The sequence below is a fragment of the Miniopterus schreibersii genome (assembly GCF_964146895.1).
Source record: "Miniopterus schreibersii genome assembly, chromosome: 13".
Lineage (NCBI taxonomy): Eukaryota > Metazoa > Chordata > Mammalia > Chiroptera > Miniopteridae > Miniopterus > Miniopterus schreibersii.
The window spans coordinates 42,323,082-42,350,499 of record NC_138113.1 but is presented as its reverse complement, the minus strand read 5'-3'; the positions used below and the strand labels follow the sequence as shown (position 1 = coordinate 42,350,499).

The 27,418-nt window shown below is 48.2% G+C and overlaps 1 protein-coding gene across 1 annotated transcript in view; it reads right to left on the bottom strand.

The window, feature by feature from the left end:
- The window catches only part of HK2 (hexokinase 2), a 58,805-nt gene that overhangs the window by 6,924 nt on the left and 24,463 nt on the right, over window positions 1-27,418 (bottom strand). The window contains exons 3-14 of the mRNA XM_081156244.1: window positions 19,201-19,349; window positions 14,094-14,213; window positions 13,395-13,490; window positions 12,503-12,602; window positions 12,002-12,185; window positions 9,233-9,388; window positions 7,722-7,955; window positions 6,106-6,410; window positions 4,240-4,388; window positions 3,869-3,988; window positions 567-662; window positions 10-109 (exon numbers count right to left, since the gene is read on the bottom strand). Of these exons, the coding sequence (XP_081012370.1) occupies window positions 10-109; window positions 567-662; window positions 3,869-3,988; window positions 4,240-4,388; window positions 6,106-6,410; window positions 7,722-7,955; window positions 9,233-9,388; window positions 12,002-12,185; window positions 12,503-12,602; window positions 13,395-13,490; window positions 14,094-14,213; window positions 19,201-19,349 (1,809 nt within the window). The remainder of the gene's footprint in view (window positions 1-9; window positions 110-566; window positions 663-3,868; window positions 3,989-4,239; window positions 4,389-6,105; window positions 6,411-7,721; window positions 7,956-9,232; window positions 9,389-12,001; window positions 12,186-12,502; window positions 12,603-13,394; window positions 13,491-14,093; window positions 14,214-19,200; window positions 19,350-27,418) is intronic.

The following is a 27,418-nucleotide window of genomic DNA, read 5'->3' as shown; positions in this document are numbered from 1 at the left end:
GGTCCTTACCAACAATGAGGCCAACTTCACAGTGAGGGTCTTCATAGCCACAGGTCATCATAGTCCCCACTGTGTCATTCACCACGGCGACCACATCGAGGTCAAACTCCTGAGAGGGCGAAAGCAGACCCCCAGTCCACAAATGAAACACAACATTCTCCCCTCAGACATGTGCAAGGAGACTTACATGAATATAAAACATATCCAGCATGGCTCATTCTTTCTTTTCATGCAGGCCTCTGCTCAAATGTCACCTCCTCAGAGACCTTCCCTGGTTATACTACTGGAGTGCCCCTTCCCCAGCCCACTCCCTGTGCCCTCCCCCAGCCTCATTTTTTTTCATAGCTCTACAACGCTGACATTAGCTCCTGGGCTTGTTTATAGTACAAGAGCCTGTTGTGGTCATTCCTGAGTCCCCAGTGCCAAGAGCAGGGCTTGATACACAGCGACACCCACGCACTGCTGAAGGACTATGTTAATTCTCCCCCTGACCAATTCAACCACACTCCACACTCCCCCCACGTTGTGGACACACGGATCACAGCAGGTCGCAGCATGTCTCCCACCTCTCGCCGGTGGATGGCTTCCTTCAGCAGGCCGACCACGTCCTCGCCCTCGCAGCCAGACGCCTTGAAGCCTTTAGTCCACTTGAGGAGGATGCTCTGAAGATCACACGGGAGCAGTGATTAGGGTACCAGAGAATTAGGGAGCAGATAAGGGCTCCTGGGTGAGTCCCTCACACGGGTTATACAGATTCCCTATAGTAACCAGCCATCTCACCCACAACGATTCTAAACTGGTTCCCTTACTTGGATTTACTGAGTGCCCACAACGTACCAGGTAGTAGGCTAAGCACATCTCACGCATTACAGCATTCGATCCTCACAGCAACCTTGGGAAATGTTTATCATTACCATGCCCATTTTACAGGTAACTGCGGCTCTGCAGTAACTTGCCCAAGGCCTGCAGCTTGGAGAAGAAGAGCAGGGCTCACCCCCCAGAGCCACCAGATCCAGTGGGTGGGCCACAAGCACCACACAACTGTGCCTGCCAGGGAACTAGGTTCTACATGCTTGTTTCCTTCACTGGGAAAGGCAGTTTTCCCTGTCCCCACCCTACATTTACATCAGAGGGGTCAGTGTGTGCCTCTTAATTTTCAAACTCCAGCATGCAGTGAACAAGTGCCCGTCCCATGGTTGGGGTGACATTGAAGCTTCACCACCACCCCATTGAGGGCAGCACTCGGAGCTCCTTGGGTTCCCCCATAGCCCTCTCATCTTTACTGTGGTCCTGTGCCATGTCATGAGGCCCTCCCAGAGCAGATAACATGATGGCTTTGAACGTGAGAGAAGTGTTCAAAAAAGAGAGGGTTTTGTTCCCTGGTTCCCTCTTTGCTGCTCAAGTCCATAAGGAAACAAATGTGAAGGATATGCAGGCCCCCTTCCCAAGATGCCAGAATCTATAAATGGGCCGTGCACTCACTATCCACCCACCCGCATGGTTCTCCCAGGCCTTGCCTAGTTGTTCATGCCCACCAGGCTGGCATTTCATGGCCCAGGAGTTTGGTATCACTAGTCACTCTGCACGTGCCACTGTGTTCTGATCCTGGGAGATTCAGAAAAACAAAGTGCAGCAGCAGCGCACTGGTTTACACACCTACATCCAAACACCTGTGTGCTTTTCTCCACCCAGCTTTCCTGTCTACAAACTAACTTTACATCGTGGATTAAATTTTGTATTTTGGCCACTTTCAGGTTTATAAAATGTTCAAATAACATTATTTCAGGTGGAACTAAGACAAGCAGAGGCCTCAACACCTGGGAAGACTTTCCCAAGGCCACCAGCTAGTCGGGGCAGTTTGAGGCCTCCAGGCCTCAGCACCTGCTGGTTTTCCCATCAGTAGGGTGATCTCACCAGAGCAGAGACTGGCTTCTGCTTTACTGACTCTAAATTTTTACAATTCTAGACTGAACATATGGTCCTTGTAGAAAATTAGAACATATAGGCCTGGAATCTTGCAATTCAGGCAAAAACAGTTAACATGTCTTGGGACCACTAGACAAAAGTAAAAATTAATGTAACATGTTGGCATATAAGACAATATCTGTTTTAAAATTCTTTAGTAGGAGAAGTATGGAAGTATATACACTGGAGTGTTATGTTTTTATCTTCCTATTAATCATATTTTTATAAGTTTGTATAGTACAGAGATAAAACATTTCTTAAAAAAAATTTTTTTGTCTTACCGCCAGTTTTTTCCCATATCATTGAAATTTCTTCCAAAAAACTAGTCACTGATATGAGGCAGTGAATGGCTCATAATTCGTTAACTATTTCCTGACTATTGAACAATTAGGTTTGTTTCTGCTGTCTTTGTTATAATAAGCAATGTTTCATCAAATAGCACATAAGTATTTATCCACATGTTTGGTAATTCCCTTTGCCAAATTAATGCAAATGTGAAGACTCTGAAAACCCAGTGATACTGAAGACAATGTGTTGAGACAAAGAAACTGGAAAAGCTAAAAGCAACACTGGAGTAGTTAACACTAGACAAATGTTAACAGATGTTGGGAAATACTGAGTTAGGAAGGGTTTTCAATGCAGAACGTCCCCAAACCTTAACTGCCTTAGTGCATACAGTGAATTTAACTCAGAGGGGAAGAGTAGGAGATATTTACAAAACTCAGCTGAGCAACATGAGGGTGGCTGCTCCAGGGACCCCGTGGAAAATGTGTCCTTTCCTCACCACTGATCAAGCTCACTGAACCTGTGACTGTTTCATCTACATGCCTTTCTCCACATGGCAAGCCTGCTTGCCTTTCTCCCCTATCAACCCATTCTTCTGACTCAGATAATCCAAGGATTCCTCATGCCCTCCACGTATGTGGTCAGAATACATCACACCGCATGTCCTTGGGGCTTTCACACCCCATTGGTGCCATATTCCAAACAGCAGCTCTGGCTTTTCTGAGCTTGCTTTATCAGTCTAGTTATGTGTAAGCACCTAGAGCAAGAACTATGCCTCTTGTGCCCTAGCAACTCCACCCATAGCATACTATCCACCTGTACCATGCTTTGCAACGACAAAGACACAGAGGAAGAACTGCTTAAATGACAGTATTTTGACATCTAATATACCAAGTGTCGACCCAGATCAAGTGCAAGCACCACCTACTCAGCTCTCTGACACTTCTCAACATATGTCCAGAATATCTGGGAGCACTAGTCTTCCCCACTTGCTTCATTCACCGAAGGGATTGAAAAACAAAGGTGAGACTAGGGAAGAGCAAGGGCATCCAAATGATTGGAGATGAGTGAAAATGTCTTGAGCACAAAACAAGGGCCTCAGGAGCAGCTGAGCTTAATTGAGAGCATGGGCTTAGGTGTCAGGAAACCAGAATTCAAAATTGTGGCTTGGCCGTTCCCAAGCTGTCTAACCTAGTCTAGGTTTTGCAACCTAAGAAATGGCAGGTTTCAGTATTTGGCATCTCTATAGACCTTATTTTCCTTTCTGCAAAATGGGTCTACAACACCTACCTTATATGTTGCTGTGAGGGTTAAATGAAGTAATGCGTATAGAAAGCCTGGCATAGTATCCAGCAAAAAGTGCTTCAAAAATGTCAGTTGTTAATATTTTGATTAGCATCATCATCGTCATCCCAAAGATTGTTTGTTATAGCCGAGCTAACCCACTAACCTCCAACACCTCTGACTTACTAATTCCCACCAACAGGCCCCTCCTCACAACTGGTCGCTCATGCCCGTCTTTTCCTCCTCTAAGCTCAACTTTGTCACCTGCTCCAAACTCTGGCTGGTATGGAATCAATAAAGCCCACAGGAGAGCCCTCCAGGAAGGCCCTGTTACCTCGTCCAGGCTGTTCTGCTGGCAGGGGAAGGAGAAGGTGAAGCCCAGGGGCAGGGACACGCCCTTCATGCCCATGTACTCGAGGAAGTCGGCGATGCACTGGACGATATGGTCAAAGAGCTGCAGGGACAAAGTGGGCTCTAAGGGAGAGGGCCTTGGCCAGGGCAGCCTTCCCCCAGCAAGGCTCGACCACGAGTGAAGCCTCCACCCAGAGAAATGCAAGGTCAGGTGTAATCCTGAGTAGGACCAGCCCTGGGTCCTGGCCCACCTAGCCCACCCCGGAACCATGGTGGGCAGAGGAAGCGCTGTCCTCCCAGGTAAGACGTGGGTGTCCCCTGAGGGGCCCTCCCAGAGGTGTCGCCCCGCCTCACCTCGTCGCCTGTGCCGTGCATGACCTCCTGCGGGATGGCGTAGATCTTGTTGTGCATCTCCACTCCGCGCCGCTTCCCATTCCGCACGCGCACCAGCAGCACTCGGAAATTGGTGCCCCCAAGGTCCAAGGCCAGGAAATCACCTTTCTCTGGAAAATGCACCAGGGAGATGATGAGTGGGCATCATCACTTGACCACAGCAGAGAGTGACAGGGTCTAAAGCACCTTCCCAGGGGGCCCTCAACAACCTCAGGGTTGACGGACTGTGATCTTCACCTAATAGTAAAGAAAGTAAGATACCCGGACCAGAGGCTGCTGGCTCCCTAGTGGTTCTCAAATGAGTTCAAGTGGCGGGGCCCCAGAAGTCACAACAAGTTCTGCAGTCACAACAAGGGAAAGGGTGACACAGAGCACTCAAAAATATCTAAACATGCCATTCTTGCTAAATCAAAGGCCACCTCATGTCAGGTTCTAGAATAGAGAAGGAATGGCAGAGTCAAACACCCTCCTTGTTGGGCAATCACCACGTGCTTTCCCCCTCACACAGTGCTCATGCAACCCTCAGGCAGCCCACAGAGGGAGGCACTGTGTTCCCCTCTGACGAGGGAGCGAGACCTGGCTGCGCTGGCTGAGTCACTTGCCCAGGGCCACACAGCCAGAAGAGGGTAGAGCAGGGACCAGCTCCCAGTCTCTGCCTCTGGAACGTGTACCGATTGTGCTACCCTGGCCTGCTCAGTGAACATTTTCTATGAATTGGGAAAACACTGCCATCTCTTTGGTTGTAAGACATAGACTAGGGGTTAACAATATTTTTCTGTGAAGGACTGGGCAGATTTAGGCCCTGTAAGCCAGTCTCTGCTGCAACCACACTGGTAATGCAAAGCAGTCATAAACAATATAGACAAATGGGCAAGGCTGTGCACTAATAAAACTTTATTTACAAAAATAGATGGTGGGCCAGATTTAGTCTGTGGGCTTTAGTGTGCCAATCCCTGATCTAGGGCTTCTAAGAGCTGACCCTGGAACCAAAATGCCTGGGTTTGAGTCCCAGTTCTGCTGTTTTCCAGCTGTGTGAACTGGGCAGGTTATTTCTCTGTGCCTTAGTTCTGTGCCAACCATAATAGTTTGTTAATAAACAAAATTAACAACTAATCTATGTTAAAAGGCAAAGACTAAATGAGCTGATATGTGTTAAATGCTTAGAGAAATGCTTGACACGGTCAGCATTCAGTAAGTATTTACTATATTATCACTGTTAAAATTTTAGCAGAGAAAGCCTTGATCGAGCTTACTGACCATTAGAATTTCCTAGTGCAGACGGTCCCCAACTTAGGATGGTTTGCCCCAATTTAGGATGGTTTGCCCCAACGGTTATTTTTTGACTTTACAATGGTGTGAAAGCAATTTGCATTTCGTAGGATCCATACTTCGAATTTTTATCTTTTCCGGTGACATGTGGTCTAATATTCTTGTGACATTGGGGAGCAGTGGGGAGCCACAGCTCCTAGGGAGCCATGCAGTCACCAGCCCATAGCTCCTAGTGAGCCATGCAAACAGCCAGTACCCCACGGTGTATTCATGTGTCAAATGCTTTGCCCAACTGGAGGCTACTGTAAGTGTTCTGAGCACATTTAAGGCAGGCCAGGCTAGGCTGTGACGTTCGGTAGGCTAGGTATATTAAATGCATTTTCGACTCATGATGGACTTATTGGAATGGAACCCTATCATAAGTTGGGAAGCATTTGTACTACAGATGGAGAAATATGTTCTGGTCCAAACAGCCAATGCTAAGGCTGAGGCGTTCTCCCAGGGTGTCGACACCGGGACAAAGGCCCACCGAGGTGAGCTGGGTGGGAGCCTAAGTACCTGTGCCGTCGGGGGTGGCACACACATAGGTGGGCAGCATCTTGACAGGGGCGATGGCGTGAGTCTCCTTGCGCAGACCTCGCTCCATTTCTAGCTTCATCCTCTCCTTGACTTCCAGCAGCTGCTTCCGGCTCAGTGTCAGAGACTCCAAGGTCTTCTGGCGGGCTCGGTGTTGGTAAGCCAGCCGGTAGGCCACTGCTGTCACCATGGCTGCCCCCTTGCCACTGCCATCCTCAGAGCGGAGGAAGCGGACGTCGCAGTCAGGCACCAGGCGCCGCACGGTCTTGTGAAGATGCTTCGCGAAACTGCAGTCATGGAGATGGGTGAGAGGTGGGTGACCACAGCTAGGGCCAATGGGGCTAATAGTTGGAGTGTTGGCTCAACACCTCAGCACAAATGCCAAGGGGGACCAGCAGAAGCAGATGCTGCCTCCAAAATCCCCTCCCCACCTTTCCCAAGTTAGGGGTGGCTGTACAAAAACTCAGATATTCAACTGTGTCCACCCTGGCTGGGTCCAACACCTGCTGAAAGGACCCTTTTAGGAAGCCACTATGCCCTACAGATAGTCACATAGACCCCTTCCTCCCATAGGCCACAACTCCTCTGCCCCATATAGCAGCCTCTTTGCTGGAGCAGCCCAATGGAATCGGGTGATTCTGACACCAACTTCTATTCTTGTTTCATCACTCATTTCATTAGATGGTTCCTGGGAAACACCCAAATCAGAAAAAGTTTAAATGCTCTTCTGGACTTTGGCCTCTCTCTGGGATCTGCCAAAGATCCCAAAGGTGTCTGAATAGGTATTTTCAGCAAGAAATTCTTGGGTGGTGCTGCTTTGAGCCATGGTCTCCAGGAACTGGCCACTCCCAAGTGCGATCTGTGGGCCCGCAGTATCACTGGGCTGAACCCAGAACTTCTGAATCAGAACCGGCTTCTTAGCAAGACCTGCAGGTGATTCATGTGCACTTTAAAGTGCTTGAAGCACTGGGCTAGGAGGCCAGGGAATGAATGGTAGAGCTGAGAGCTTCAGCATCAACCAATTCAGTCAGTGAAGGCCCACTGACTTGGCACTCATCATAGGTGAACATATGGGCACAACAGAGAGAGATATCTTCTAGGTCCCAACTGAAACTTGCATATTTTGGCACTTAGGACCCAAGGGATCGAAACATGAAGGACAGGGCAGGATCAGTTCAATAGCCAGGTCAGCCACTGGGCTGGGGTGGCCCATGGCAGAGGACACAGGACCTGAAGGGACCATCAAGAATCATGAGAGAGCCAAAGAAATGAGAAAAGAAAAACACTAACTCTTAAACAAGAGGGTGGTAACAAGAGTGGAGAGAGGCCAGGAGAGCTCCGAGGAGACCCCACCCTCAGCTGCAGTCAGCAGCAGCCTTCAGAAATCACCTCCACCCACACCAAGAACACCCTCCCGGCTCCACTTGCCCAGCTGGGAACTTTTATTCCATAAAGCTCCTCAGCTCACTGCTCATGTCCACCACCCCAGGATGCAGGACAGAGGTGGCCCCTGGAGCCATGGGGTCTCTCTCAAGCCTGTCAGGGCCCCCCAAGGGGTCAGGGAGCCCCATCATCGTGAGCCCCAAACACTGACTCACAGAGGGTGTTTCTTGTAGACGGAGCCGTCCACCCCGATGGTGGAGCGCAGGCGCTCCTCTCCCTTGTTCTCCTTGATGCGCCGCAGCACGGCCGCCAGGGTGGCCGCGCACAGGTTGGCTGAGCGCGTGGACACGATCTGGCAGATCCGGTGAGTGGCCGCGCAGTCCTCTTGTGTCGGGTCGATGCCCAGCCGCACCAGGACCTCGCGGGCCTTCCGGATGCCATCCTTCTCCCTGGGAAACAGACAGTGTGTGGGCACGTGTCTAATCCCCTGTGGCCAGTGGCAGAGGGGTGTCAGGCTGCCGAGGAAACCCCTCAGCTTCAGCCCACGCCATCTCCCAGCGAGGGCAGGCCCCCACGTCACTGCTCTGCCCCTGGATGGGGCCTGAACAAGGAGGGGGAACATAACTGAGGCTCCTCTGCCAGCAGACAGACAGACACACACACACCTCAGTACCACAAGTGCCTCTCTTTCCCAACCTGGCCAGAAAAACTAACATTTCTTATGCACATACTACACAAGGACAAGGCCCTGCTCTCAGGGCTTTATACGCCAAGCTGTGTGTGTGTGTGTTTGTGCGTTTGCTTGTGTCCCTGCTACCCACCACCTCTGACGTGTGGTCCCAGCTGTGGAACCCACCCTACTTTCTATAAAGCAGTCAGAATCGACTGCGTTCACAAAGGAGGGGACACTGCTTTGACTCATGCTAAAGACGGTGATGAAGGGCAAGAGTAGCACTCTTCTTAGGGGAACTAAGTGCCTCACAGATTTGAGGACTTCCATCCCCTCGGGGTTTAACAAGTAGGCCCAGTTCCTTCAAGAGTTTCCATTTCAAGTCACTTGAACTGTTTCACTGCTCCCTTTACACCCAAATCACCTCCTCTGCACCATCTGGTCCCTGAAACAACAGGGCCTCCTCAAGCCACAAGTGGGAGTCTCAAGAACAGAAACAAAGCCCAACTCTGGATATTGTTAACTGGAAAACAAAAATTAGGCCACCCTCACTCCCACCCTTACTGCTCCATGAAAATGCAGTCCGCAGCTCTACCTATTGGAACTAAATGGGTATATCTCCAGCTGCCCAAGGACCTGTTTCTCTGTTATGAAGCAGGGATCAGAAGGGAGTCCTTTTTAAAAGTCACCAATAGAGAATGACATGTCAGAGCTTCAAAGAAGGGAAAGGAAATAGATGCAAATGGATCATTAAGAAACCCTCAGGGAGCCTCCAGTATTAAGCCAAGCTCCCCACCCTTCACCGCATGCCAAACAGGAATGCAAGTGTGATACCCCTGAGTGTGGAGGCCACTCAGTCCCAGCAGCACCATGAATCACTTTGGGAATCAGCCCACTTAACGAACAAGGATGGGGGGCTACCTGGTAAGTGACCCCCAGCCACAGGCCCACCACGGCCCATGCTGTCCACATTTGAGGGGTCAAGGGCCAGTGCCCCTACCTCATCCCCAGCTACCTACCCACTCTTCAGTAAACAGAGAGGGGCCCAAAGCTTACCCTTCAATATCTGAAATATCTTTGGTCTCAAAGCGGCCCTTGGCGAGGAGTCCGGGGCTGAGCTTCCCCCTGAAGAGCAGGTCCTCCTTCGCCATCTTCACCAGGATAAGCCTCACCAGTTCCCCCATGTACATCCCACTGATCATCTTCTCAAATCTGCAGGAAGATACGGACCGGAAAACACATAAAGGCCCTGCTGCCTGTGAACTCACAGCCTCCCTGTGAAGGCAACATCACACACGTAGAGCTTCAACAAATGTTAGAGGCCGATGCACAGTGAAGCATTAACGTGTGTGGCACCGCCTGGGAATGAGCTGTATGAAGTGACAGGGCTGGGCTGGAGGCGCTGGGGCGCTGGGGCTATCTCTGCAGGCAGGCGGGCCTGGAACTGTGGAGAGGATGGGCCATTAGCAGGCAAATAAAACATCCAAGGAGTCTGGGACATTCTGGAATAGTCTGAATCTTAAGTATGGTAAGTTACGTATAAGGTAGTGAGTTTTAAAATTTTTTTCTCTAGCAAGGACGTGATTTTTGAAAATAAAACGTAATGTTGAAATGAACCTTAATATTTATTTATAAGAGAAAAAGAAGGTAAATCTGATTAAATTGGGGGGTGGGGAGGTTGCAAGCCCAGTGACTCATTACCTTGCATTCCTAAGAAAAGTGTGAAATCCACCAGAGGTGGTAGGGGAGGAGGGGTGATGGGGCAAGATTAGAAGGGCAGGTTGGGCAGTTGAGAAAGAGCTCAAAGTGCCACAGAGTTTCTCAGGAATAGGGGAGGGAGATATGCTGGAGGTTTCTGAGCAGACAGTTGATAAGATAAAGGCGTGTTTAAGAACCACCAGGCTGGGAGGGGGAGGCTGAGAGGGCAGTCGGGTGATTTGTTTCTTCAACGCTAGATGGCACTGTTTCCTTTAGAAGACTGTCTTTATGGCTCAAATTTTGTGACAGAGAAACCAAGCCTTTACAATTAATTCTTTTTGGCAAAGAAGGCCCTTTCTTGATATCTCAGACAGAATCTGGGTTCTAGGGAGAGGAGGCCCCCAGGGCCGGCCTGTGGGCACTAACTAGGCCAGGCTTCATCAAGGAGGCCCGCAGCAGGGCTGGGGGAGGGACTCGGAAAGGGACTCCGATGTCTCCTGGTGCTGACTACCAGAGGGGAAGTCGGGCCCTCAGGAAATGACTTCCTCAAGACCCAAGGTCAAGTATGGCAGAACTGGAGCTAAGTAAAGAGCTGGCTAAACTGCTTGAGCAGAAGGTGCATTCGAAATGCTTAAGCGCCAACACAGCCAACTGCGTGGCAGGCAGACCAGCAAGGAACTGAGTGTCTGCTGCAGCGGCTTCTCTGAAATAGGTGGTCCTGTGGGAGGTAGGAGGGACTCCAGTGGGGCTCTGAAGTGTGGGAGGTTTTTTAAAGTTTTTGTTCCAGTTTTTAAAAACATTTGGAAAATTATTTATTTAGAGACATATAGAGTAAAACAACGTTCCTACTCAAGCCCCAAGATGACTTTGGGGCTACCACCGCTGACACTGGTATATGTCCTCCTGGCCTTTGATTTGGTTTGCCTAAGGCTAAGCCAGGGGTGGGTTGCCAAGGCCCTGCTGGCAATTCTGTCTTCTGACACTTCAAAGGGCACAGGGCTCCTTGGAATGACGTGGGCTGTCTCACTGATGGAGGCAAGCAATGAATGAGTGACTTTTCAGTCCATAAATTCCTCACCAGCCATGGCACACATAGCCAGTACGTTCCTATGAAAGTGACAAGTGAATGGACTCTTGTTTCAACATGTGAGAAAGCTTGTGACTTAAATAAACCATGCATCCTTGAGGAAGCAAGGACTCTCCCTGTAAAGAAAACGGCCCCCACCTCTGAGCTGGTTTACAGGGTTGGATTTTCCTCTCCAAGCAGAGATCAGCACTACAAACCTTCAAGCCACAGTCCCAGCAACCAGACCAGAGAGGGCCTGAACTGCTGAAAATATTTTGTAACTGCCTTCAAAGCTTGCAGCAATCTCTATTTCAAGATCTTTAAGGGACATTTGGTAAATGTTTGTGAGAGGGAAATAATGTTTTGCAAGAGTCAAAAGTAACTGAATACCAACTCTGGCCAGGCTGGAGAGTTAATATTCAGGGTCCAAATGTTGGAACCCTTCCTCTAGTTCATCCCAGGGCCCCAGCTGGGCCACAGATCCAGGGAAGGTGGCCAAGAAGGCCTTGGGTCTGGGTACTGCTGGGGTGGGAGGCCCTGGAACTCCATGAGGTCCAGCCTAGCTCACAAGCTACTCTCTACTGGAGCTCTAAGTCAGAGCCTCAGCCAGTCACTAGAAGCCATCTCTCACAGCCTCATCGTCATCTGGCCAGTGACAGGGGTAGGAGCTACCAAAGGAGCTTTCGCAGACCCAGATCTTGGCCATCTCAACACTTTCCTATGTGGCTCACAAACTGTTTCTAAGGGCAACTTACAAATTGAAGGTGGAAAGAAAGAGCAGGGTCACACACTTAGACTTGGAATATGACTTTCTAAAATATTGTTCTAAAGGACAAACTTAATTATTACTTGGTGTATATCTGCCTGCTTTATCATTTTTAGAGCCCTCTCAGAAATTTACAGTCACAATATATATAATGAGCACAAATTCCTATAACCAGTGGGTGTCTTGGAAAACTTTGGGGGATAGAAGATGGTAAAGCAAAAATGAGAACCCCCACCCCAGCCTTAGCCAGCCCCCCACTCAACTCCTGAGCCCACTCCCTAAGCCCTCCGCTCACAGTTGCTTCCCGGGGTTCAGGGAGCCCATGTCGATCTCCCGGTCAAACTCAGTGCGGATGTCATCGAGCACACCGTCATCCCCGAAGGCCCCCCACTCCATGTTGATGCACATCCGCCCCTCGTCTCCCTCCACCGTGTCAATATGGCGCATCTCTTCCATGTAGCAGGCATTGCTTCCCGTGCCTGGACGAAACAAGAGACTGCTCAGTGCCCGCCCACACTGTCCTCGCCCCAGCACCCATCTCCCTCTTGCACTACCATCCTGACTCTGCCCAGGGTGGCTGGGATTCCTCAGAGAAGACCCTGGGGCATCCCAACACGGTCCACTCTGCTAACACCCCCAACACCACAAGTACTGTCTCAGACCTCCAAAGTGACCATACCATTATCTTGCAATACGAAGTACAAAAGAACATCCAGGCCTTGGACCCCTCCTCCCTTTGCAGCCCACACCCTCTTCCACTGGCCAACACCAGCCCTCAAACCCAGTGCTCACTCACCCACAATGAGACCAATCTCGCAGTTCTGGTCATCATAACCACAGGTCATCATGGTCCCAACTGTGTCATTCACCACAGCCACAACATCAATATCAAAGTCCTGCAGGGATAAAAGGAGAGATCTGACCTTCACCATCACAGAAAGGTCACAGATGTGTAGATGAAGAGAGTAGTAAGACACACAACTCAAGAGTAACAGGGTTGCCTCCTGACCCTACTCAAAACCCAAGAAGGTTATAGCTGGAAATCCGGTCCAGGTCCAGTCTACCAGCTGCATCTCACTCCCCACCCTGCCTTCATCACGGAGGGCTTCCCAACCAGCTCTGCAGTCTAGTTAAAAGCCATCATGCACTAAGAATAGCCCATCTTGTCATCATTGTCATCTCCTGTTTTCTTTTCTTTATCTCTCTCCCTCTTCCTTCCAAAAAGTCTTATCCTTCTGTGACCTTTATCTTGTGTCTCTCTGCCCCATTCCACCCTAATGTCAACATTATCCCAACTTTCTTACTTGAAAATGATATTCAAGTTTTCTTCAGGTTAAGACTAAGATTATTTACCCATCATGATAATCTGTGACCCCAAAGGTATCTGATCATTTATAAGATTCTTGCTGTGGTAATTACTTTATGATACATGTGTGTCAACTCGTTATGTGGTACATCTTAAAACTGACACAGAGATGTATGTCAATTAGATTTCAATAAAACTGGAAAAAATAAAAAATTTATTATTGAGTAAACATAGCAGGGAAGAAGAAAAGAAAACCTCACCTAAGGTCCACAAAAGGTCCTCATGTTGTGCTGAGGACGAACTGGGGAAGGCTTCAGAGTGGACCTAAAAGAGCCTCCAGACCCCGAGCTCCTGCTTCTCCATCCCTGCCACCCCTACTCACCCCTCTCCTCTGGATGGCCTTCCGGATCAGAGCAACCACGTCTTTGCCTTCCACACCACTGGACTTGAACCCCTTTGTCCATGAGACCAGGAAACTCTGGAAAAAGACCAAGGATTGAACATTAATTCCTCACAAAACCCAGACCACACTCCTCAAACAACCATTAGTGGAGCCCTCTGCCATGGGGCTAACTAAACTGAAGCCATGCTTGGATGTGTATACTGCTTCCTAGCTAGTCTAGGAAGGAGTCCGAGCCCCATCAAAGACTCAGAAAACAAATTAAATGAGCAATTTCTTCATTGATCAACTGCCCTAAAAAGTGAACAGGGTAGGCAATAGAACTGCCAAAACAAGATACTTGTAACCTCATTGTAACTCCTCAGACATCTTTCTTCCAAAGGTCTTTATCCAACACTTTAGATCAAAGGAGTTCCTGACTAATTTCTCACTCCTGTTTCCCTATCAGGGAAGCAGGTGATGTACAATGTGTGTGGCTTGTACACTGTTCTTTGACAACAGGGGACAAAGATACTTCTTCACCATCTCCCCCGCGCCGACATACCCTCACCCAGAAGCACTCTCTCAATGTTCAAACCCTGTCCACACACCCGTCAGGGCCACCAAAGCAGCAGGTGGCTCAGAGGTCTTCCTCACCCTCCCAGCCCAAAGAACGGAGCAACGATGAAGAGCTCATCTTACCTCGTCTAGTTTCGTCTGGATGCAGGGGAACGAGAAGGTAAAGCCCAAGGGGAGCTTCTTGTCTTTGATCTGTAGCTTATCCATGAAGTTAGCCAGGCATTCGGCAATGTGGTCAAACAGCTGAGGGCACACAGCGCAGGACAGATGAGCAGGGAGGCAGAAAGCACAGGGACTAAGGGCACAAACTTTGGGCTCTGAAAGGAACTAGCTGAAAGCATGCAGGGTACGCATCCCCGGTGAAGCCTTCATTTGCTCAGTCCATAATGTGAGGATGCTAACTGACCCAACCGCACAGTTACCTAAAGGACTAAACTAGTCAATACCTATAAGGGCTTAATCCTTCTAGAGAATGTACTCACTCTATTTCTGGTACAATACAAGACGTTTTATATTATGTTTCTATAATATGTTTCTATAGTAACCTATTAAGTACTACTTATTAAGAACTATCTCCCACTTAAACCATTTATTTATACCACTATCACAATAATCCCATGAGGCAGGGGAAATCACAGCCAGAGCTGATCAGAAGGTCACTGCATGCCCTAGGAACGGAACATCCTTTGGTGGCCTTGCCAGAACCCTCCTTGACATCTGATGCACAGTTGCATGTCTTACCATAAAGGGCAGCCCATCTCAGTGCCAAGAAGCATTTTACCATCCCTGTCTCCTCTGACTGGGGGAAATGGGTGGTTCATTCTCTATTGGCATTCTAAGAAGCGACTTAACCAAAAAAAGTAACTTTTATATTTTTCGTCCATTCTAGAAAACTAATTTCTTGGGAGCAATTCATAGAACTTATCTTTGCTTTCTAAATTCAAAATGGAACACCCAGTGAGTCCATGAAAAGCACTGAACAGCAAATTGGATTTTGTGGATGAGCAGCCTCACAACCATGACTATGCTAAGCAAGACTCACAGCACCTAGAAAAAATCCTAAACCTAAGAAAACCCTACATTCACAATTGCCCAGGCTTTCACAGTCCCAAAGCCCATAGCCCCATGGCTTCCGTCTTGTCCACTCAGCATCCTCAAAAAGAAGTTGGTGACTCCCCCAGATGCTTAGAGGCTGAGGCCAGGGCATTCTGGTACAAAGAGTAAGCAGAAACTTAATAAGCTGATGAACAGAATAGATTCAATGACATGGAAGCATAGATGAGACTGATGAATGTCAGAGAGATGGAGGAGGGCGGGTGGGCGGAGGGGAAGAGAGTAACCAAAGAATTTATGTGCATATATACACAACCCAAGGACATGGACAGTGGTGGGGAGAGGGACTGGGGAGGGGGAAGGAACGGGGTGGAACGGGTCATTGGGAAGAAAAAGGCACATCTGTAACATTTTAAACAATAATAAAATTAAAAAAACAAAAACAACAACAACAACAAAAAAAAGAGTAAGCAGAGGCCAAAGACATTGAGCAGATTCCAAGGGCCAGGTTGACCAGATGGCAAAATCTAATGACCAAGGAAATGGCTATTTTTCTCTCTAAGTAGAAGCAAGGGAGATTCTTAAAGCATGGTCCTGAACCAGCAATACCACCACCACCACCACCACCACCACCACCACCACCAATGCAAATTCTAGGGCCCACACCCAAACTTGCTGAGTCAGAAACTATGGGTATAGGGCCCACCAGCTGATCCTGAAGCAGTGGTTAGAGAACCACTGCACCAAACCACCAAAACTATTTGCATTTGCAAAGGAACTGAGAGTTTGGAGGGTGACAGGCCAGGCTTAGAGGCCTACTGGCTCCCCAGATATCTAGGACATCTCAGTGGGAGGAATACAGGAAGACAAGGCCACCCCCATGTAGAAGGTAGCCAGCTCTAACTGAACTTCCTGCATGGATCCTGTCCCTCTGTCTGATCACCTGCAAGTCACTTATGCTTGTTCTGAAACTCAATCTCTAAACCAAAACACTCTTGAGAGCAAAGACAGAGCCCGCTCGCTCGCTAAGAAGTTCACCTACGCACAAGTAGTAACTCCCTTGAGCAGAGTCAAGTATTTTAACATGTAAATAGGGTTTCTAGATAGCTATTCAGAAAGCTTTGTTCTTTTGTTAGAAAGTCAATCTGAGACAAAATTTATGATATGGTAAGCACATTCCCAGTACCTTCTTCCCGGTAATCTAGTCAAAATGATCTTTAATACAAATAGTCTTTATTCCAAAAAAAAAAGGAAGTTATAGAAGCTGTGCAAAGAGAGAAGGCCAATCATCAGAGGCAGGGGAGGGGGAGTTTTAGAAGAGGTCAAACAATTAATTGTTTCCCCTGGCCCAGCCCTGCTCACTGCTCCCTTTCCAATTGCCCTGCCAACGAGGGGAGGCAGAAAGAAACGAGAGGCAGTGAAGAGGCATTAAACAGCGTGCTGCCCGGTACAGGAGCCACTAACCATCTGTGGCGATTTCAATGAATTATAATCTCAAAAAATAAAAATTCACTTTCTCAGTCACACTAGCCGCATTTCAAGCGCTCAGTGTCACAGAGGCTCACGGCTACCATATTACACAAGCCGATGAAGCGTGGTTCCAGTTTCGAAAGTTCTATTGGACTGTGCTGAGTTAGAAGAGCCTACACCTCTTTAAAAGTGGGGAAGAGGAGATCATCTGCTTCCTTAATTAGAAGACTATCTCCTTTTCTGTTAGCTGATGATCTAAAGATAAGATGCTGGAAGAGAGAGCAAACACCTTCCTGCCATAAAAAGGCTCAAAGGGCATCATTTTATGAAGTTAGAAAGGTTTCCTTTTCCTCATTGGCCTGCGAATCTGCTCGCTTCCCTTCCAATAATATAAACTGTAAAAAAATCTGAAGTGGCTGCTATTACGATTTGTGATTCACTGCTCTCAGTTGGAAGTTCATGCACCAGGAGACAGGTTTTATCCAGGGACCTTCTCTGCCCAGGCTCACAGATCTTCAAAGACGTTTGCAAGTTTTGGGGTTGGTGATTTCCTCTCGGTTTTGACTACATTTTATTTTTTAAATCCATTTGTTTTCCTCCAGTTAAAAGATTGATACCTAAAATAGAGGGGAGAGGGCACCAGTATCCACCACTATGAAGTTCCTTCCAGTCTTTTTACCATGTTGTTATCTGCCGCTTTTAGACATGTACTGTATTATTATTTCCCTTCCTTAAGGTGAAATAAACACCTATATTTTCTTCTTGTTTTCTTTATGTTCCATTTTTTATGCAGCATTTTTTTCCCATTTATTCAAAACCTTTCTAATATCACAATAGTTTCACAGTTTTTTCCAGGTGAGTCTCAGGGTGTTTTTTTTTAATTTGGACTAAAACATTTTGTTAATGTATACTGGAGCTACTGACAACCTCAGTAGAGCTAAAATGTCCACAGTCCCAGGGGCTCAGCCCCCCTTCTCCGATCCCAACATTAAAACAAGGAAAACAGGCTTACCCTCAGGTTGCCCCAAGGACATATTAAGGGTCTAAAAATATCTCCCCCACATGTTCTATTCATGGCCCACAATTCCCTTCCCAGGAGGTGGCCAGTGTGGGGAAAACAGCACCAGGAGTGGGAAGGCTCCACCTCTTCTCAGACCTGGATTTTATGGCCTCCATTCACTCTTTTATTGAGTCGGTGCTGGGCATAAAAGACAGCAAGAACAGCCAGCACTTAAGCTGAGAATGATCCCTGCTATGCCCATGTCCAGGAATGTCTTCAGTGACTCCCATCCACAGACTGGGAGCAGCTGCAGAAGGAGCTGGAAGGACATCCCAAGGAAGAATTTTGTACAGCAGGTGAAAGGGGATAGATACCAGTTTACCTGGACACTCAAGGGCAGAGAATGATGGCTGGACTGTGGCTGTCACCCACCAACCAGCCGGATACTTCTGGTGTGGTGGCAATGAGTGCCCCCTCTGTCAGAGGGCTCTCCTGGGGGAACTCTTGAGAGAAAGAGCCCCCAAAGGGCCTGCCCCACAGGATCTCAAATCTGCAGGAGCACCAGACCCTTTGGACTGTACCTCTTACTCTGGAAGCAGAAGCAGGTAGCTGGGACCCAGGACAACCACATTGCCCAATTCCAGGGAACACCACTCATGTGGACCACATCAGGTAGCCTACAAAGTGGACGGAGCCCCCCAGGGTTGTGCAAACATGGGCTCTACTCATGTGGATCTGGCTTTGTGTCTGGCCTCTGGCCCCTCCCACTTCTGTGATCTAAGGCCAAGCCACTCAGTTTTTCAAAGCCCAGTCCCACATCTATAGAGCAGAGATAACAGGAGTACCCAGCCTCATAGGGCTCATCTGAGGCTAGAATGAAAAGATCCATGAAAGTGCTTTTGCTCAGCCTGATACACAATAGGTCATCACGTATCAGCTCCTCCTCCTGATGGTTACTCATCCCCTTAACACAACATTACTGCTTTGGGGGGGGGGGGGGTAGTCCTGAGCTTCAGGCCCTGGAGTGGAAGGAGCTGGACTTTGATTGTCAACAAGGATCAGTGCCCAGTGAACAGTAGGTTGCTCAGTACATGTTTGGAAACTACTTCAATGGCAATCCCATCCTTGCTCGTTTTTTTTCTATTACTGAGAAGACCCTTACTTGGATTTCACATTTCTTCTCCATCCACTTCTTTTGTTGTGTAGATTCTGAATACAAAACATGGCTCTAGAAGCCACCAAAGTATGAAGATAACTAAGCATGATTTGGGGCCAATGTGGAAGCACACGCTGCCCACTGCGATGCCAGGCAGGACAGACACCCCAAAGCTGGATTTTGGTGTTTTCTCAACAGCCTCCCATCCCTATATGTTCAGGAGAATGGGCCCAGTGTTCTGACAACAGGCTTTCCTCAATAATCAGCATGTGCAAGGAGACCTCAAAAGAGAGGGCAAGTCAAAACACCTGTTGCTACAACACATCCAGATCCTCGGGCCTCATTCACATGCTCCCTGCTCTCTGGCCCATGTATCTCTCCTGATAGAGGTCCTCCCACTCCACTTTCAGGCATGGAGGGGGATCACCATGCAGAGAGAGGTCAAGGAATCCAAGCTCAGCCAGGGTCTCCTCCCTCCAGGCCACAGAGTAAGAGCAGTGTCTGCCCCTGGGGGCCCAGAGCTCCTGGGACCACTGAGGGAAGGTTCAGACCTGAGTGCCGCTGCCTCGCATGATGTCCTCAGGGATGGCGTAGATCTGGTTCTCCATCTCGACCTTCTGGAGCCCATTGTCCGTGACTCTCACCCGAAGCACACGAAAGTTGGTCCCTCCAAGGTCCAGAGCCAAGAACTCTCCATGTTCTGCAGACAGGAAGGGCCACTGTTAGTTTGGAAAAGTCAAGATCAAACTGCTTCACAGAGACCAAGACTTAAAACCCATGAGCCCTACCATAAACAGAGTCCTTAATACCCATGAGACCATAAACACTGGTTGTCTCTAGTAATGGGGTGTCCAGTGAGTTTTAATTTTTTCTACACACATTTATGTACTGCCTGATTCTTTTTCTTAATGCTAAACACTTTTATATTACTTTTAGAATTCACATACACAATGAGAAAGTTTCACATCCAATGATGGGGCACCCACCCCCTCACAGAGCTGACTGTTTCCCATGGGCTCCCAGCCAAGTCCCCATCGAGCTCATGGGGCCCATCCAGCGCTACGCTAGGAGTCCATACCTCTGTTCTGTTCATGCCCCAGGACACCCAGCATGTGGCTGCAGGTCTGGGGGCCCCTGGGCCTCCTGCCAACTTGTGATCCCTGGACAAAATTTACTTTTAATATTCACATATAGTGATAGCAATGTTTGAGAGGGTCACATGACAGAGTGGACTGGGGTCCAATGCCTATAAATTAAGGGAGCTAGCAAATAAGCTAAGCAGGTGCCCCTCAAAAAAATTCCAGGCTTATTCACATGTGAGAGAATGCTGACCCACAATTAAGTTAGACAAAGTCAGGCCAGTCGGCTGTTCCCCTCAGACCAGCCACAGAGCTGGGGCTAAGGGGGAGAGGGAATCTCTACAGGAACAAGTGGAAGGCAAAGTCCCTTCCCCCCAGGAAACAAACAGTACACACAGAAAACATCTTGAATCTAGAAGGCAATCCAGCTGGCTGCAGGTATGTGCTCCACTGTATAGCACAGAATGAGAGTGCTGAAGAGGTACAGAGGCCAGAGCCAGGGCTGGGGAGGGAGCTGGGCTCACCCCCTCGGCAGCTTCCTCAACCTGTGACGGCTCCACCAGTCTTCCACTGCCCTGCTGCACACCTTCTCGAAGATACAGGGGTTACCTCCTTGGGGATTCACTGATTCGCATGTTTGTCAACACAGCCCTTTTCTCCATAGGAAACTGCCACTGAAGTCCAGTGGAATGGGTTGGAGGGCCAGGGAAATGCTCCGACTAAATGAACCATTTTTCCCACGCCCAGGTCCCCTCAGCAGCTCATTCTCAGGCCCTGAAGAAAAGCTACGTGTGCCCGGCTCCCTGAGGGCACTCCTCACATCCCCTACAGCCCAGAGGGGCAACTCTGGGGGGCAAGATCCACCCAAGTTTCCGCGGGGACTCACCCCTACACAACTGTGGTCTGGTGGTTGGATACACACAGAATATCAGAACTGGAGCCCACGTTCCTATGGCAGAACTCTGGCCACTTTTGGGCCATGACAACTTCCTGAGCCTCTGAACCTCAGCTGCCTCATTTCTAAAATGGCAACGTCATTCATTGTGCGGTTGGCATCAGGGGGAAAACTAGAAAATGTGCCTCAGACACCCAGCACAGTGCCAAGAACTTAGGACACAATAAGTAAAAGAAACTTTCCATCCAGGCTCCTGGCAAATGCTGCCCAACGCCCACGCTTGAGCCTTCCAGGCTGCCTCTCAGACTGAAAAGCAAAATCAGCATTGCAGGGGGAAGACAAAAAGACCTGCCTAGAGAAAGCCGCTGGAATCTGCTCCAGTGACTTCCGCATTTCTCCACAGGGGCACAAAGTTTCTGTCCCCTCCCTGGCATCTGGAGGCCCCCTCCCTGCTATACTAGCTACAGTTGTTAGACGGCTGGCACAACCTCAGCCGCACCTGGGGGGACTCTGCTCCCCAAGTGGCCGTGGGCGACTTTTCCAGGCACTCCAGGTCGGAGCCTCCTCGGGCAGTGTGGCCTCGGCCAGACAGTAGGAAACGCGCCGTGGAAGTTATAACGAGGGATCAGAAGGGAAATCGGCGGCGAACTGCCTGCTCCAGCACCGCAGCGGGGGCACGCGCGGCCCTGGGTCCGCAGCCGAGGGGGCCTGAGGCGGCTGAGGCCGGGCCTGATTCCAGGCCGGCCCAGCTCAGCTCACTGGAGGGGCGCAGCTCCATCCAGAATGGCAGTTTTACGGTAGTATTTTCTAATGGACTGAAGGGAAACCACAAATCATAAAGTACTGCTGGTAGTTCCGTTCCCAGGACGGAATGTCATCTCTGCTTTCTCTGCAGACGTTCCTCTGCCTCCCTCCTCCACACACACACAGGAGCACAGCTCGCATAGCCAGGGACTATATTCTTTCCAACGTCCAGTCTCGGAGGGAGGCCCAGCACTGTGATTCCTGGGGTTAAATCTTCAGGTGACTCCTCGGGACCGTGAGCAGATCCCTCTCCTAGTGCCCACCTCCACACCTCGCATGGAACAGTGCCCAAGAGCTGGGCCTCAGAGTTGGGAAGGGGTGGGGAGGGAGGGCAGGCTTCGTTTCGAATTCCAGCTCAGCTGCTTCGCTACCTGTGTGGCCTCTCTGACCACTGTCCCCTTACCTGTAGAATGGGGCTCATAATGCTGACTTCCCCTGGGGGTCGTGAAGCTTCCATGAAATGCAGAACATGTTGTATGTGAATATATGGGTACGTGGTAAGTCATCAATAACTGTCACCGTTATTATTCCTTGTGTGACTATGTAGCTCCCCTCCTAGTTTTTCTCGATCCCTCCCACCCCTACCTACTCCTATTCCTACTCTTGGCTCCAGTCCTATCTCCACTGAGACCCTTCTGGGACATTCCAGAAGCCCAGAGCAGACAGCGAGCGTGTGATCGGGCACGGAGGATAGCATCTATGGGCCTGGGACAGTCACACCGGATGGGGAGGAGAAAGCCTCTGGGGGAGGAGCACATGCCTGTAGCAGGTTTCTTAAGAAGGTACAGGCTGCCCTGGCAGGTGTCGCTCAATGGTTAGCGTCGTCCCATGCACCAAGAGGTCACTGGTTCCATTCCCAGTCAGGCTCATGCCTGGGCTGCGGGCTCGATCCCCACTAGGGGTGTGCAGGAGGCAGCCGATTGGTGCTTCTCTCTCTCCCGCTCCCTTCCTCTCTCTAAAATCAATAAAAACATACTAGAGGAAGAAGAGGAGGAGGAAGGTAGAAGGCCACATGGCAGAGGACCCAGGGAGGTCCAGAGAGATCATTCTGAGTGATCACAGTTGGCATTTGAGGCAATGTACTACGAAAACATCTCATACTGCATTTGCTTGTAATTAAATGAAATGTCTGAGTACCAACTGTGGGATTTCTATGAGACCCTGGTGTCAGAGGCAAGGTTTCTTAGGTTGTTAAGTGTGCTGTTATGTCTGGAAAACAATTTTAACTTTTTAAAAATAACAAAATACAACTATCTGATAAGAAAAAGTTCATATGATACAAAAGTGGAAAAATGAAAAGCAAACATCTCTTCTCTACACCCAGAAAGTAACCACTATTAATGTTCACGGAGTGTCCTTAGATATATTTACTTTATCAAGACAGGTTATTAGGCGATTAACTGATACATTCCAAGAAAAGAGTTTGAATCTCTGGTTCTAAGGATGTGTTTTTAATTTGGAAGATATCGCCAAATTATGTTGCTAAAAGTTCTCAGCAATTTCCACACAAACCAGCAGGTGCGATTCACTCCCACCAGTGGCCCACATTGTATAGCAATTAATCTCTGCCAACCTCCTAGGTCTAAGTAGTATCTCCTTTTTTAAACTTGGTTTCTTTCTTTAGTGCGAGATTAGATATTTTCAGTTATTGACTGGCCTTTTGAATTCCTTTTTCTGTGCATTTTCTACTCACATCTTTGGCCTTTTAAAAAATATATTCATTATCTTCTTAATCACATAAAAGAACTCTTTGTATATTAAGGAAAATGGTTTTGTTGGTTGTATATTTGCAATTTTCCCCCCAGTGATATTTGTCTTTTAATTTTGTTTGTGGTGTTTCTGCCATGCAGCAATGTTTAATTCTTATGTTATCAAAATATTTCTGGTTTCTGGGTTTTTTGTTGTGTCCCAAGAAATTCGGAAGGTTACATTAGTTCACCCTCTTTCTAAATCTCCCCTAATGTGGTCACTACCACCGCTAAAATAAAGGAAGCAAGATTTCACCATAGGTTTGTTTAAAAGGTCAAATTCATCTTCTACTTTATGTGACTGTTTTGAAAAATGAAGCCCAGAACCCTGTCTTTGTCTCTCTTGTTCCTAGAACAGAGTTCAGTCCTGATTATTGTGATAACAAAACAATGGAAAACAGAGGCTGGTGTGAGGGAGATTCAGTTGATTGAAGGTCCAACATGCAGATGTTTTAAATGGAAGAGAAACTAACATTTCTCTTCCAAAGAATGGATGGTCACTTTGTATATAAACATTCCATTAATCCTCAACAACCCTGCTGGGTATCGTAATCTCAATTTTATGGATAAGAAAACCAACATTCAAATCCAGGTCTGGCTCTCCAGCAAAGCTGCCTACTGCAATGAGCAAGGAGGCTGCTCGAGGGAACGTTGTAAATCCTTAAATAAGGAATTCTTCACTGACAATGCCAAGAGCATAAAACCCAGAGGTTACCAGCAGTTTCCAAGCTGGCCTGGGTGGCAGAGGAAGTGACACTATGGTTCATAAGTTGAGTCACTTAGTTAAGGTCATGCACGGGTCTATGACTATTGGCTGACCCCAGAGCCCATGTCTGTCTCTCTGCACCACACCCACATCTCTTGTGGCCCTAGTTCCTGGAAGCTGAGGATGACCTAACACCAAATCCAGGATGGAAGCAAATAAGCCATGAAGTGGTAAAAATGAAAGCAAAGATGCCCTCATCAGTAACTGCAGCCCATCCCCCTGGGCCTACTGGAGAAGGCCAAATGCTCTCAGAATTGAGTGACAGGTGGCAGACACACATCCACCGGCAAGAGGTGACACACCCTTCTCCCCAGAGGAACCCAGGATCCACTAAGCTCACTGATGCAGGCTTTTTCATAGCCACCGATAGGCGTCATCTCATGCAATTATACCAAACCTCTATTCCCACCTTACTGGATCCTCTCCAAGCCCTCTCAGCTGAAGGTCCTTCTAATTAAAAGTATCCCTCTCCAAAAATAGACAAGAGAAAAGGTACCAGCCCTCTACTAAAAGAAAACAGGACTCAAAGAGGTGATGCTGGCCCACAGTTAAGAGGAACTGGCAATAGGAGCACTAGGTCACGCCACCCTCCATCAAATTGCCCAACAGTTAAGATTCAGGTTGTTAGTTGCTTTGCTGACTCATTTCCCATCCTGAACTACCTACCATCTGCCCACTTTCAGTGAAGCTCTTATCAAATACATGAGGTCAGCAAGATAAAGGGGTTTCAGTTTCTCCTGAGAACTAACCTGTTTCTACGGAGGACTCGAATGGCATTTGACTAACTGCCTGAACATGAAAGTCACCGTCATCTTAGTTGACACAGTATCAGTAATGTATCTGAGCAGCCATAACTCCAGCATTGTTAATATCACGCACTAACAGGTGGCTTGGTGACAATGTCCATGCAATTTTTGAGGGGTGAGGGGCAAGGCCAGTTGAGTTTTCCAACAGGGTCTATTTTCAATCATTAGGTACTTGCCACTAATTAAAATAGATCTCCACCTGTCCCTCTCATCAGTCTCTTGGAGCAGTATGCCAGCCCTGGCTCTAAGAGTGACTTGTAAACAGGTTTAGCTTGGTTTTGTGTTTGTAAGTGGCAGTGCCCTTTTATTAAAGGCAACTGCGTTCAGAAGTGGCAGTGCTCTGCCTGGTTAAGGTTGGAGCCAGAGCCCAGCCTTTCAACCCAGGGCTTCTTTGGGTAATTAAAAGGACTTCTTCAGAACCACAAGCTCCAGAAGACTCCTTTGAAACCAGTGACTTTCACACAGCATTCCCGGACTTCTGGGCGTCCTTGAAGGTGGCAAGGTCTGCCTTGGTGAGGGCTAAGGGTGGCCAATTAAGGCACAGACTCACCTCCCACCTCTTCACTTCCAATTTTATTCCTTTTATTCCTGTAAGACAGTTCTTAACTGTCTTACAGATGGCATTCAACATAAAAGATTTCCTTCTGTTTAAAGTTGAGAGTGGGGTCCAATACTTTAAAAATGTTTTTAAAATCACTGTTTTGAGAGTCAAACACTGAATCTATTCTGGGACCTACCAACCAAACACTTCCCATTCTGTGATTAGTTATTTCAACACTGAGCATTGAAGACAGTTACTAAAAGCCTCTTAGCTGCCTGGTGCAGTACCCAACCTAGTCCCTGACTGGGCAGGGAGCAAGGGAGCAGTTAGATGCACTGTGGCAAGTGCAGGGATAGGAGTGTTGTAGAAGGAACACTGCTTGTGCTCAGATAAGGCTTCTCCAGGGGCAAATGAGAAAGCCAGGTCTTAGTGGATGGGTATGAAGTTGCCAGACAGAGAATAAGAAACATATAGTTCATGACATGCTCAAGGAATAGCATGTCTGGAGTGGCTACAACCTCCTATCACATGGCTATAAAAATGCAGTAAATGCCAATGCCAAGGACTCTCACTTTTAAGCAGAAGGTCAGATTTGTGTTTTCAAGCAGACCAGTAGCACTGGGGCTAGAGCCAGGGGCTGGAGAGGAGGCTACTGTGATATAGTCGAGCCAAGCAGTGATGAGGGCCTGGGTCCCAGGGCCATGCAGGGTGGTCAACCACTCTGGTTTGACATGGGACTGTCAGTGCTAAAACTAGGAGAGTCCTGGGGAAATCAGGATGACTGGTCACCTGAGAGCCATGTTAGATCCAACCATTGGGGCATCAGCCCTTCCTTGTCACCCACTGCCCCAGGCATGCAGCCTCAAACTCTGAGGTAGGTAAAAAATACGCAGCCACCCTTTCACATGAGTTCCTGAAGTGGCTCTATAATAACGCAATGCCTCCAAAGGGACCTACGCCTACCTACCCTGCAAAAGCAGGAATGGTCCAGGGGTCCCAGGGGACTGCACTGAACATTCTGATCTTCCTCCACGGAGTGGCTCTGGGTGGAGGGAAACCTTGTTTATCCTTTCATTTTCCAGTGCCTGCTAGAACACCTCAGGGACGGCTCTAAGAATGTACGGCATGGACTCCAATTAAGAGGATAACTAAAAAGATAAATCGCCAGGTCCCGGGTAGGTAATGCAGCAAAACAAACTTTGCCAGACACAGGTTTCAAGTCATGTGTTTCCCATGTGTCTGGAACCACCACAGTCACTACCACATCTGGCAGCCTCTTTTTAAGCTGCAAGGTCCCAGCTACTCCATTATAATACAAGGCCGGTCTCCACTCAATAGTTCAGAAATAAAGTAACTCCATGTTATTAAAGGTATCAAATCACAGCCAGTTAATGCTGGTGTCCACCACAGTCAAGGAATGGGGAAACCTGACCTTCGCCGTCATTGGTTTTCAAGCTATTTTAAGCAACAGGATGTCAAGGGCCATAATGCAGAGATAGAGAAAAATAGAGCTGCTCCGATGGAAAGAAGGGGCCTGGAGTACATAAACACATTGTGAGTGCCCGCAAAGTATCCAGAACACCATCGGAATGCGCCTTCCTGGTGCTTTTATATCAGGAAATGTTTCTTAAGCTCAAAATATGTTCCAGTCGCAGAGAGGTACTACATTAGTTCCATGGATGTGAAACCACCCTTCAAGGGATCAAAACATGATTATGTCTCAACACTGTGTAGGTGCTGAGTGTGTTAAGCGTTTCAGGCAGGCAAACCTGGGTTCAAATTCCACTTGAACATGTATTAGCCATATGATTAGGGTAAATTCTTAGAAATCTGATTCTCAGATTTCGCCATCCGCTAAAAGGGGATAGGTATAGCCTCTTGTCTAGCCAGCGTCTCCCCCTCCACTCTCCAGGACACAGGGAAAAACACTCACACTCACACACACACAGTTTTTGGTCAAGATTTAATACAAAGAAGACATATGGCATTTGGCACAATGCCTGGTGCATGTAACTGTTTAATAAACTCTAGCTGCTTTTATATGGAGGCCATTTAACAATATAATCTTCAGTTTACATTGTAAGCACCATATAAACCCACTTATTAATTTGCATGTGTGCTATTGCTCTG